Source organism: Gorilla gorilla, chromosome 23 (assembly GCF_029281585.2).
Source record: "Gorilla gorilla gorilla isolate KB3781 chromosome 23, NHGRI_mGorGor1-v2.1_pri, whole genome shotgun sequence".
Taxonomy (NCBI): domain Eukaryota; kingdom Metazoa; phylum Chordata; class Mammalia; order Primates; family Hominidae; genus Gorilla; species Gorilla gorilla.
Genome location: NC_086018.1, coordinates 48,095,626 through 48,108,732, shown reverse-complemented (window position 1 = coordinate 48,108,732; position 13,107 = coordinate 48,095,626). Strand labels below are relative to the sequence as shown.

Sequence of the window (13,107 nt, the reverse complement as noted above, 5' to 3'; positions counted from 1 at the left end):
TGGGAAGTTAAATGCAAAATAAAGTTGATTTAAAACCAAATGAAGACATCTAGGCTTTGGAAAGTTGCCAGGAGGGAGGGTCCTGGTGGGGCGGGTGTGTCTTTCCTACCCCCACTCCGAGATGCCAGATCAGACACGAGCTGCCCTGGCGGGGTGATCTGCGGGGTGGGGGGGAAACGACAGGGGCCGTGTGGACCCGGGTGGGCTCAGAACCCCCCGGGGGGCAGCGGCGTGGGACCCCACGAGTGGTTCTGCGGACACCAAGGCCCTCCCAGGTTCCACCGCAGGACGGGGGGCGCTGCTGCGGTCACCCCGTCGCCCCCCATCCGCCAGGACCCGCAGCGCGCAGCCCGGGAGGAGCCCAGCGCCCGCGGCGTCCTCATCCCGCCGCTCCAGCCTCGCGTCGGGGAAGGGCCCAGGGACAGAGGGCGGCATGAGGGCCCCGGGGAGGGCGAGAAGGCCTGGCGGGCCTGGGGGGCCCGAGGGGGAGGGGCAGGGTGTGACCCGCGGGTCTTTGTGACCTGGTGGGGGATTGAGTGTGACCTCCACAGGCGGGCGCGGGGCCGCAGCGCGTGACCTGGGGCTACACTCGGGCCCTCCCCCGGCGGACACCATGGCGCGCACCGTCCCGCGCCGCCGACCCCGCAGCCGCGCCTGCTCCGACAGCAGCCCGGGACCCGGACCCCAACCCGGGCCCAGCCCAAGCGCTGACGACTGCTGCCCGTCGGGGCCCGCGCCCCCCGCACGCCGCAGCTCCCCGCGCCCCCGCGCCCCACGCCGCCCGCGCAGCCCCAGGCCCCGGGGCCGCCGCCGCTGCACAACCCCAGGCCACGGGCCCAGCAGCCGCCGCACCGGGGGTGCACAATGCGCGTGGCCGCCCCAGCACGTTGTCCCAGGCAACCCCAGGAAGCCGGGCGGCGCAGCGCGAGCCACTGACCCGGTCCCCGGTGAGCACGACCCCCGACCGCGGAACCCCAGGCCCGTCCGCGCTTCCGATCCCAGACAGGACCCCTCCTCCCCATCTGCCTTCGGAACCCCAGACCCGCCTCCCACACCCGGAAACCCAGGCCTACCCCCTCCCCGCCCCGGGCCTCCAAATTCTAGACCCCTTACCCTAGGAATCCCAGACCCGCCTAGCTCGGAACCACAGAACTCCCCCACTAAACCTTCCCAACTATACCCACTCGCCCGCCCTCGAAAGCCCAGAGCTGTTCTCCCCACCTTCCCCCATCTTCTGGGAACTCCACAACTGTCCACTCCCTCTGCCTTCAGAACCCCATACCTCTCCTCATTAACCTAGACCTGACCCCCAACCCAGACCTACCCCTCGACCTAGACCTGATCCCCAATTGAGACCTGATGCCCACAACCCAGACCTGACCCCCAACCCAGACCTGCTGCTCAACCCAGACCTGACACCAAACCCAGTCCTGACCCCCAAACCCAGACCTGATCCACAACCCCAGACCTGACCCCCAACCCAGACCTGACCCCAACCCAGACCTGACCCCAAAAACCCAGACCTGATCCCCGAACCCAGACCTGACCCCCAACCCAGACCTGACCCCAACCCAGACCTTCCGCTCAACCCAGACCTGACCCCCCAACCCAGACCTGACCCCAACCCAGACCTGACCCCAACCCAGACCTGATCCACAACCCAGACCTGACCCCCCAACCCAGACCTGACCCCAACCCAGACCTGACCCCCAACCCAGACCTGACCCCAACCCAGACCTGACCCCCCAACCCAGACCTGACCCCCCAACCCAGACCTCCCCCTCGACCTAGACCTGATCCCCAATTGAGACCTGATGCCCACAACGCAGACCTGACCCCCAACCCAGACCTGCTGCTCAACCCAGACCTGACCCCAACCCAGACCTGACCCCAAAAACCCAGACCTGATCCCCGAACCCAGACCTGACCCCCAACCCAGACCTGACCCCAACCCAGACCTGACCCCAACCCAGACCTGACCCCAACCCAGACCTGATCCACAACCCAGACCTGACCCCCCAACCCAGACCTGACCCCAACCCAGACCTGACCCCCAACCCAGACCTGACCCCAACCCAGACCTGACCCCCCAACCCAGACCTCCCCCTCGACCTAGACCTGATCCCCAATTGAGACCTGATGCCCACAACCCAGACCTGACCCCCAACGCAGACCTGACCCCAACCCAGACCTGACCCCAACCCAGACCTCCCACCCAACCCAGACCTGACCCCAACCCAGACCTGACCCCAACCCAGACCTGACCCCAACCCAGACCTCCCGCCCAACCCAGACCTGACCCCAACCCAGACCTGACCCCAACCCAGACCTGACCCCAACCCAGACCTCCCGCCCAACCCAGACCTGACCCCAACCCAGACCTGACCCCCAACCCAGACCTGCTGCTCAACCCAGACCTGACCCCAACCCAGACCTGACCCCAAAAACCCAGACCTGATCCCCCAACCCAGACCTGACCCCCAACCCAGACCTGACCCCAACCCAGACCTGACCCCCAACCCAGACCTGACCCCAACCCAGACCTGACCCCAACCCAGACCTCCCGCCCAACCCAGACCTGATCCACAACCCAGACCTGACCCCAACCCAGACCTGACCCCAACCCAGACCTGACCCCCCAACCCAGACCTGACCCCAACCCAGACCTGACCCCAACCCAGACCTGATCCACAACCCAGACCTGACCCACAACCCAGACCTGACCCCAACCCAGACCTGACCCCAACCCAGACCTGACCCTCAGCTTGGGCCTCAGAACCCTCTCCATCCCCAGAGCCCCCCACACCCTCCCAGTTTCCTGTAACCACCACACCCTCTCCTCTAGGGGTCAGAGGAGCAAAGGGCAAGCTTTCGGAGGCCAGTATGGAACCAGAGAGGAAGGGGCTCTCGTTGGCTTCTTCTTCGGATGGAGACGGGAGAGAAGAAAATAGTGGGTATCATGTATTGCCTGTGTGCCAGCCACTCGCCCAGAGTGGCCTGGGCTCAGAGGCAGTGCTGGCTGCAGCCTGCTGCCAGGAAATCAGGGACTCTGGGGGCAGGCACTTCACTAAGCTGCAGAACCAGGCGCCTTCTCTTGGACGGTCCAGGCGGAGGACCCCAGGGGTGTTGGAGGGCGCTGGCTCCTGCCTCCTGTACCCCGATCCCACTGGCCAGCTTCCTGGGAAACTGGGAAATTAAACGTGTGGGTGTGGAGGGCTCTCCTGGCGGGTCGTGGAGGCCCTGCACTCGCCTCTCTCTTCCTTCCTGCCCTTGCCCTCTTCAGACTCGTCTTCGCTGCGTGGGTAAATGCTCCCTAGGAGTCAAATGACTGGGTTACATGGCAGGTGCATACTCAGCTTTAGAAGGTCCCCCAACCGTTTAAGGGCCGGATTGAGAGCTCCGGTGCCCCCGCCCCCGTCCCCACCCGCAGTGGGTGTCCTCGCTGCCGTTTCGGGCACTCTGGGGTGTGTGGTTTTAATTTGCATTTCCAGACAGCTCAAGGTGTTGAACTGTTTTCCACATGATTATTGGCCATTTGGAGCTCTTCCTTCTCGGAGTGCGGTTCCGGGACTGCAGGCCGCGGTTAAATCGCGCTATGGCCTCATGGACTTGCAGGAATTCTCTGTATGTCCTGGATACATGCTCTTTGTCAGATGGATGTGGCCTTGTCAGTCACTTCATGCTTCCTTTTGATAATCAGAACTTCTTAATTTAATTTTATTTTATTTATGTTCTTTGAGATGGCGCTGGTGGGAGTGTAGCAGTGAGGACGACCAGAGGTCACTCTCATCATCATCTTGGTTTTGGTGGGTCGTGGCCAGCTTTACAGCAACCTGTTTTATCAACACGGTCTTTATGACCTGTGTCTTGTGCCGACCTCCTGTCTCATCCTGTGACTTAGAATGCCTTCACTATCTGGGAATGCAGCCCTGTAGGTCTCAGCCTCATTTTACCCAGCCCTTATTCAAGATGGAGTCGCTCTGGTTCACACACCGCTGACACGTCTACCACTATTCCTTGGACCAATCTCCGGCCACACCCCCTCTCCCACAGCTCTGGTCTCCATCACTGTGGATGAATTTTGGTGGCTCATGGATAGCACCCCTCAGAATATGCCATTTCATGTCTGGCCTCATCAGACGTATGTCTTTTTTTTTTTGAGACAGAGTTTCGCTCTTGTTGCCCATGCTGGAGTGCAATGGCGCGATCTCGGCTCACCACAACCTCCGCCTCCTGGATTCAAGCGATTCGCCTGCCTCAGCCTTCCGAGTAGCTGGGATTACAGGCATGAGCTACCACCGCCCGGCTAATTTTTGTATTTTTAGTAGAGACAGGGTTTCACCGTGTTGGCCAGGCTGGTCTCGAACTCCTGGCCTCAGGTGATCCACCCACCTCCGCCTCCCACAGTGCTGGGATTACAGGCATGAGCCACCGTGCCTGGCCTTGGATGCCTTGTCCTTTGACTTGATGTCCTCCTTCTCTTTTGCAGAATTAAAACAAGGAATTTCCCAAGACTTGGCTTCTTCCTCCAGATTAGACAGATACAAAATAGCAAGGCAGTTAACAGAAAAAGCAATCAAGGTAAATGCTCCTTGGGACTCGGTGGGGAGGGGGACACTTTTTTAAAAGGACATTTGTTTTGGAACTTGGAATCTGTCCATCTGGCCTCTGACGCACTGTGCTCCCGAGCTGCAGCCTCCTCCCTGTGGGGACTTGGCTCACGTTACCTTTTATTTATTTACTTAACTTATTTTTGAGATGAAGTCTTGCTCTGTTGCCCAGGCTGGAGTGCAGTGGCACGATCTCAGCTTACCACAACCTCTCCCTCCCGGGTTCAAGCAATTCTTGTGCCTCAGCCTCCTGAGTAGCTGGGACTACAGGTACATGCCACCATGCCCAGCTAATTTTTGTATTTTTTAGTAGAGATGGAGGTTTCACTATGTTGGCCAGGCTGGTCTCGAACTCCTGACCTCAGGTGATCTGCCCGCCTTGGCCTCCCAAAATACTGGGATTACAGGCATGAGTACTGCGCCTAGCCTGGAGATACCTTTTATTTTAGCCATACTTTAGAAAGAAGCAATGCTTCTCTGCCTCCCACCAAGGGGTGGCCAGCGCCGCCCACTGTGTGTCCTAGGGTGGGTGCTTGTCCCGGCTTTATCTGTTTATCTGCTTATCCCCACGGGAAGCATGAGGCTCCTGGATGGGAAACAGACTTCCAGGTACTCAGAGAATGCCTGCGTAGGTTCCCCACACCCCGGCTCTCCTTAGGGACGCTCACTGTGCCTCCACCTGTGTGTGCAGAGGGGTTTGCACCTCAGGAGAGGAACCCCAACATTATGGCCCTGGGAGCTTATATGGGGCAGTTGGCACTGTCCCTCCCCAGGAGAGGGAGCCCAGGAGAGGGAGGCCTTACCTTTTAACTGGGATGTAAGCAAGGCCTCCCTTGGGGAGGGAGGAGACCTCCGCTCCCCATATGTGTCTGGGGAGACAAGGAAGGCTCTCATGTTCTGTAAATGGGAGCTGAGGGCTCCAGGTCTGCCATGCTTGGAATGAGAAGAGCAAGTGACCTGGGGAAAGGCAGCTTTCTTTGTCTTGATGGTGTGTCGATTTCCACTGCTCAGAAGGCCTGACCACAGAGGAACCCCGAGTCATCCAGCTGGCAATGGTGTGAGAAAACATCCGCATTCCCTTAACTCCCCTCTGAGGTACAACACACACTGAAAGTGCACAGACTGCAGGTGCATGGCACAGTGAGGTTACGGCTGGACCCACCCGGATGGAGAGCAGAACGTGTACAAATATGTGCAGACTGCAGGTGCACGGCACGGTGATGTTATGGCCGGACACACCCGGACAGAGAGCAGAACGTGTACAAATATGTGCAGTCAGACAGTCTCCATAAAGACCGATCCATCACCCTCAGGTACAAATATGTGCAGTCAGGCAGCAATCTTCATAAAGACCATTTCATCACCCTCAGGAGTTCCCCTTGGCACCTATCGGTCATTCCCCGCCCCCGTCCCAAATCCTGGCAACCATGGATGCGCTATTTGTGCTTTCTATCACTGTCCTTCGGGCTTTTCTGGAACTTCATATAAGTAGGACCATATCCGCTCATTAATTTTCAGATTTTCTTCTGAAACCTTTAAATGTATAAACATTTATAAATATAAATGTATCAAAGTTTATAAATGTATAAACATTTAAGGCTACAACTATCCCTCTGGGTACTGCATTAGCTGCATTTCACAAGCTTTTATTTTGGAGTACGTTTGTCTACGTTCAGTTCAAAGTATTTTACAGTTCATGTTACTTAAAAGTATTGTTCTTACAGTCTACACTTGTTACTTTTTTGTAGTTATATTGTTCTTGTTTTCTAGCTTGATTGCATTGTGGCTGAGAATGTGCTATGTGTAATGTTATTCCATTGAAATTTGTTTAGACTTGCTTTATGCCTAACATTTTGTTAATTTATGTAACAGTTGGTGTAGAGTGTGCTTTTTTTTTTTTTTTTTGAGATGGAGTCTCGCTCTGTCACCCATGCTAGAGTGCAGTGGCACAGTCTTGGCTCACTGCAACATTTGCCTTCCAGGTTCAAGCGATTCTCCTGCCTCAGCCTCCTGAGTAGCTGGGACTACAGGTGTGCACCACCATGCTTGGCTAATTTTTGTATTTTTAGTAGAGACGGGGTTTCACCATGTTGGCCAGGCCGGTCTTGAACTCCTGACCTCAGGTGATCCACCCACCTCGGCCTCCCACAGTGCTGGGATTACTGACTTGAGCCACTGCACTCTGCCAGAGTGAGCTGTTTATAGCCACTAGAGTAGAGTTTGTTATTTGAGTTGTTCAAATCCTCTAAAGTCTTATGGAACTTATTGGTCTGTGCATTCTATCAATTACTGAGAGAAGGAGGTTAAAATACCCTATTATAATTTTGAGTTTGTCTACTTTGTAGTTCTATTTTTGTTTTTCATAACTAATGCCTTCTTAATAGGTGCATACACATGTATCTTTCTAGTGAATTGAATCTTTTTAAAATTATGAAATGGTTTTCTTTACCTTAGTAATGTTTATTTGTCCCAAAGACTATTTTGTCTCATATTTCTATCTTTTCCTTTTCTATACCCTATCATCTGTATACCTATGTGTTTGATGGTCTCTTTGCCTTTTGTCTGGAGCATTTAGTGTATTTATCTATAATTAAACCGTTGGTGTATTCAGGTGTATCTGTTATCTTCATTCATTCAGTACGTTCCTTCGGTTCAATTTTCCTTTCCTCTCCTTTCATGTACTCTCTTGGACTGATTACTTTTTAAATCCTCCTTTCCTCTCTCTTACCTGTTGGAAATCTTACACTGTTTTTATTCCTTTGGTGGTTTCCTTGGGAATTGTATTCTGCCCATCCATTTTTCTAAAGTTACTCAGTTTGACCACAGCTAAGCAGGGTGTTGGGGGTGGCAGAGTGTCTTGTGGAGTCGGAGGGTGCCAGCCCTCTCACGGACTGTCCAGCTCCCCCACCGTTCTCCCCAAAGCCTCGGGTGATCAGGCTCATTCACGTGCACAGCCACGTCGGCGGGTGACAGGCCTCAGACTGATTATCGGAGTAGACAGCGGCCCAGAGCGGTGCTGGGACCGACCGGATGTCTCGTGTGGGTGCTGGGACTCAGACTCAGGGTTCCCAGCTACAGCTGCAATTGTGCCGCTTCGTCTGCTGTGTGCCTGGATGTGGGCATGGTCTTCTTTGAGCAGATGTCTTCCCGCCAGAGCACAGTTTGTCTCCTTCTGCTTTGAAAACTCCTCTTACAGAAAAATAATCAACTTATTTTTCAATTCCTTGACTTAAAATACTATACAAACAGCCAACAAGCGTGAAAGAGTGCCCAGCATCACTAATTCTCAGGGAAATGCGAATTAAAACCACAATGTGATACCACCTTCCTCCTGCAAGAATGGCCATAATTAAAGAGTGAAAAAGTAAGAGGTCAGCGTGGATGTGGTGAACAGGGAACACTTTTACGCTGCTGGTGGGAATGTAAACTAGTGCAACCACTGTGGAAAACAGCGTGGACATTCCTTAAAGGACTGAAAGTAGATCTACCATTTGATCCAGCAACCGTACTCCTGGGCATCTACCCAGATGATAAGAAGTCATGATACAAAAAAGACACTTGCTCACGCATGTTTGCAGCAGCTCAGTTCACAACTGCAAAAATATGGAACCAATCAAAGTGCCCATCAACAAACGAGCGGATAAAGAAAGAAACTCTGGTGTATCTGCACCACGGAATACTACTCAGCCGTAAGAAGGAACCAGATAATGTCTTTTGCAGCAACCTGGATGGAGCTGAAAGCCATTCTTCCAAGCGAAGTAACTCAGGAATGGAAAACCAAATATCGTTTGTTCTCATAAGAGGGAGCTAAGCTATGAGGATGCAAAGGCATAAGAATGATAAAATAGAGTTTGGAGACTCGGGGGAAGATTGGGAGCGGAGAGAGGGATAAAAGATCACATATTGGGGCTGGGCGCGGTGGCTCACGCCTGTAATCCCAGCACTGTGGGAGGCCAAGGTGGGCAGATCGCCTGAGGTCAGGAGTTCAAGACCAGCCTGGCCAACATGATGAAACCCCGTCTCTACTAAAAAATACAAACATTAGCCAGGCCTGGTGGTGTAGCAGGATGAGCCACAGACAAAACTCCTCAGACACCGGTTTAAAGAAGGAAGAGGTTTTCATTTGGCCGGGAGTGTCAGCAGACTCGCGTCTTAAGAACTGAGCTCCCAGAAAAAGAAATTCTTGGCCTTTTTAAAGGCTTACCACTTTAAGGGGTCCACGTGAAAGGGTCGTGATACATCAAGTAAGCATGGGAAACGTGACTGGGGGCTGCATGCATCAGCTAACAGAACAGAAAGTTTTACAATGCTTTTTTCATGCAGTGTCTGGAATTTACAGATAACACAAGTAGTTTACGTCAGGGGTTGATGTTATTATTATTACTTTTTTTAACTCCTAGGGCTGGGTGGTGGTGCCAAGGTTGTCTGGCTATTTATCTTACTTTTTTTTTTTCCCCCAACTTTTTGCTCTTTCTCTCCTCCTGTCTTGTGAACTAGGCAAGGTGGGGGAGGAAGGCAGCAGGAATAGTAGTGGTCTCCTTCCTTAGTGGCAGGCACCTGTAATCCCAGCTACTTGGGAGGCTGAGGCAGGAGAATTGCTTGAACCTGGAAGACAGGTTGCAGTGAGCTGAGATTGCCCCACTGCACTCCAGCCTGGGTGACAGAGTGAGATTCCATCTCAAAAAAAAAAAAAAAAAAAAGGACATATTGGGTGATGGGTGCCCCCAAATCTCAGAAACCAGCATTAACAAGCTTATCCATGCAACCAAAATCTGCCTATTCCCCAAAAATGATTGAAATAAAATAAAATATCCTCTTGCCATTTTAGGAGAAGAAGATTTTCTCTATCTATGGACACTACCCGGTGGTCCGGGCCGCTCTGCGAAGGAAGGGCTGGGTAGAGAAGAAGTTCCACTTTTTGCCCAAGGTCATTCCGGATGTCGAGGACGAAGGCGCCCGAGTCAATGGTAGCGTATCAGAGGCGCACGTCTCAGCTCAGGGCATGTGCGTCTGTCGCGGGCAGGAGGAGTCGGCGCCGTCCTGAGTGTGGTGCCTGCCCCTCGGCCCTGGTGTGCGTGATGGGGTATCTCCGACCCCAGGTCTCCATCACCCTCCTGGCCTCCCTGCCCCAGGCGGTCGTGCCAGGCAAACCCTTTCAAGCCCCCAGCCCTGCTCCCTTCTCAGAGTCCCTGTGGCCCCCACCCAGGCCTCCTCCTGCCCGGGCGGTTTCTGTCATCCTCTCTCCGCCCGGCCTCAGCTGTCCCTCCTCCAGCCCCAGGTCCCTGAAGTCCACTCCTCAGGCCCCCGTGGTGCCGGCTGCTCCTCGCTGACATCTGCACAGCTGTGTCTGCGTCCTCTTGGCCCCATTGAGACCCGGATCAAATGTCCCCCTCCTCCTCCACCCCTGCCTGTGGCCCCTCAGCCTCTATCACTCCCACCCCCATCCCGGGCTGTCTCCACCATTCCACACCTGGGGACACCTGGGCCTCCAGGAATCCCGGGCCCCCAAGCCCTGTCACAGCCCTGGGGAGGTGCTGTGCGGTGGACGCTCACTGGATGTATGGGAGCTGCCAGAATGCCCCAAGCCTGACTCAGGACCCACAGAGGCTCCCGCTCCACCAGGGGAAGGCCCCATCCGGAGCCAGGTTTCTGGAAGTAAAGTCGCTGCGCTGCCTGCAGTTGTGGTAACGGACCCGGTGCGGGAAGTCTGGCTGAGGCTTCATGTTCAGGACCCCCTGTGTTTTGTTGGCAGATGATACATGTGCCAAAGTCAAAGAAAATCAAGAAATGGCTTTGGAGAAAACGGACAACATCCACGACGTGATGGTACGTCCCCTGCATGCGTCACGGTCAGCTGCGGCCTCTCCAAAGCTTCTCACACCGTCGCCCTGCTCCGTGCCCACTCTCCCATGTCATGGGGGGATGGCAGCCCGGCGGGGGCAAAGCCCCAGTCACAGCAGGGCCCCTTGACCGGGCAGCAGGGCCTGGCTGCCCCCAGGGGTGGGGCGAGCCCTTCGGTGCTGGATGAGCCGCTGTGTAGTGGGTGGACCCGGTGCTCCCAGCTCCCCTCCACCCACACCGGGCTGGCCTGCTGTGCGCATGTGGAAGCTGAGGGCACTGAGGCCCGGCAGGGCTCGGACAGCCCGGCTGGTGTGTTGCAGGATGGGGCCTGGCCAGCGAGTGAGCTGGGGTCTCCAGCAACACAGTAGTATGTGCCTCCCCACCTCCCCAGCCCAGCCTAGTCCCTCCGGGGCTCCCAGCACTCCACCATAAAGAGGGCGAAAGGGAAACCAGAGTTGGAGGCGGCGTTTGCAGTACTTAAAATTTAAAAGATCAAATGTCCAGAATATATGAAGAACTCACAAATCAGTAATGAAAAGACAAATAGAAAAATGGGCCCAGATTTGATGAGGCGCCTCCCACATGGCCAGTGAGCTCGCCCTTCCAGGTTCCTGGAGTCAGTGCCATTCCTACAGAGCATCCTGGGTGCTCCAGCGGCTCCCACAGGTCCGTGGGCAGTGGTGTGGACACATCAGAACATTCCTCACTGTTCTGGAGGCTGGAGTCTGGGTTGGGGCAGCGTGGCTGGGTGCTGTGAGAGTGTCCTGCTTCATGGACGGCTGGCTTCTCTCTGCGTCCTCACCCAGGGTCGAGGGTTTTTCTGGGGCCTCTTTTATAAGGGTGCTAGCCCATCATAAGGGGCTCAGGCTCATGACCTAATCCTAAAGCCTCCTATGCCATCGCCCTGGGGGTGAGGATTGTAGCACATGCATTCCAGAGAGACAGAAACATTCTGCTCATTGCGCCTGGAGGAGAGACAGAAGCAGGTGGCAGTTACCGGGTGGGGGCGGCTGGGGGACTTCGGCTCTGTTGACGATGCTGTTTCTCACCCCAGTACACAGTGGTTAGTGGTTAGTATGCTATTATTTACACACACACACACACACACACATTTTTTTTTAGGGGGGATGTTTTCAGATGGAGTCTCACTGTGTTGCCCAGGCTGGAGTACAATGGTGCAGTCTCGGCTCACTGCAACCTCTGCCTCCTGGGTTCAAGTGATTCTCCTGCCTCAGCCTCTGGAGTAGTTGGGATTACAGGCGCCCGCCACCATGCCCGGCTAATTTTTGTATTTTTAGTAGAGACGAGTTTCACCATGTTGGTCAGACTGGTCTTGAACTCCTGGCCTCAGGTGATCTGCCTGCCTTGGCCTCCCAAAGTGTTGGGATTACAGGCGTGAGCCACTGCACCCAGCCTGGTTGGAATTTTGACTTAACACATGCCATTGTTGTAAACAGAAAAGCACCAACCACAGGCCCCCAACTCCACGACCAGCCCCTCTATCAGCAGGGCAGGAGTGGGAGGCCAGTGCCTGGGGCTCAGGGAGGGGTGTGCAGGGCCCATGGTACAGGCCTGGGGGCTTTGGTCCTGGGGACTGTAAGCTCCGGGTTATGAAGTGTCGTGTCACCTCGGCAAGTGGCACGTCCCCACACCCACGTAGGCCCCATGCGGAGGGCTCAGACCCCACCTGCAGCCCCACATCGGGGTGGCCCCCCAGAGCCCGAGGCCCCTCTGTGGAAACCGTATGTGGTCCTGGTTGCGCCCCACATCCCATGTGCAGGAGGCCCACAAGGAGCACTACTGCCTGCAGCAGAGCCCGGCTGGGATCCTCACGCTGCACGCCATTTATCCTCTGATGGTCGCCTCGCTCCGTCCCATCCTGGCTGGTGTGAACCTTGAATGCTGGGCATCAATAAAGACTTTTTTCTTGCCAGTCTGGGTTGGTAAAAAGTGAGATGCCGTACCTCCTCTGGACCATCAAGAGGGACATCATTGACTATCACAGCCTGACCTACGACCAGATGCTGAACCACTACGCAAAGACAGCCTCCTTCACCACCAAGGTGAGCCGGCCGCGCTTGGGTGTGTCGGAAGCCGGCAAGGGTGGTGGGGAGGAGCTTCTGCAGCCATTAGGGACCCTCGGTGGCTGGTCAGTGGCCACGGGTGGCCATCAGTGGCCACCAGTCACCTCCTGGGTGCATCCCAGGACTCCTGGTCTAAGGCCGTGGCCAGAATCACTCGGTGCCACCCACCCCCAGCACCCCTGTGCCCTTTGCTCTGTGTCTCTGGGTGAATCCGGGGCCCCAGAAGCTCCCTCCTCAGGGCACAGAGGCCAAAGATGGGGCTGAGTGGGGGCTGCCACCGGGCTTTGGGTGCTGAGGGGGCTGTGGGTCCCCAGGGGAAGAGGTGCCACTACCCCCAGCACCGGGCACTCCCCCGCCTCCCCCGGCCTCCAGCCCTGCACAAAGCAGCTGCCACACCCTTCCCACCAAGGCCCAGGGCTGAGGCCTGCCCAGGACGCAGTGTGTGGGGACCCTGCTGAGGGAGGGGTCCCGGAAGAGGGGCTTCCCTGGCACAGAGGTCCCTCTCAGCAGGCCAGGTGCGGCTGCCTCAGCACAGTGTGGGGCGGAGGTGCAGGACAAGGTTCCCTGCCGCA

The 13,107-nt window shown here is 55.8% G+C and overlaps 1 protein-coding gene across 1 annotated transcript in view; it reads left to right on the top strand.

Moving 5' to 3' along the window:
• The first annotated feature begins 819 nt into the window (after positions 1-819).
• Positions 820-13,107, top strand: part of TTLL8 (tubulin tyrosine ligase like 8) — a 42,139-nt gene continuing 29,851 nt past the window's right edge. Inside the window, exons 1-6 of the mRNA XM_055374484.2 lie at positions 820-947; positions 2,846-2,950; positions 4,490-4,581; positions 9,439-9,577; positions 10,363-10,436; positions 12,386-12,514. Of these exons, the coding sequence (XP_055230459.1) occupies positions 2,884-2,950; positions 4,490-4,581; positions 9,439-9,577; positions 10,363-10,436; positions 12,386-12,514 (501 nt within the window). The 5' untranslated portion in view covers positions 820-947; positions 2,846-2,883. The remainder of the gene's footprint in view (positions 948-2,845; positions 2,951-4,489; positions 4,582-9,438; positions 9,578-10,362; positions 10,437-12,385; positions 12,515-13,107) is intronic.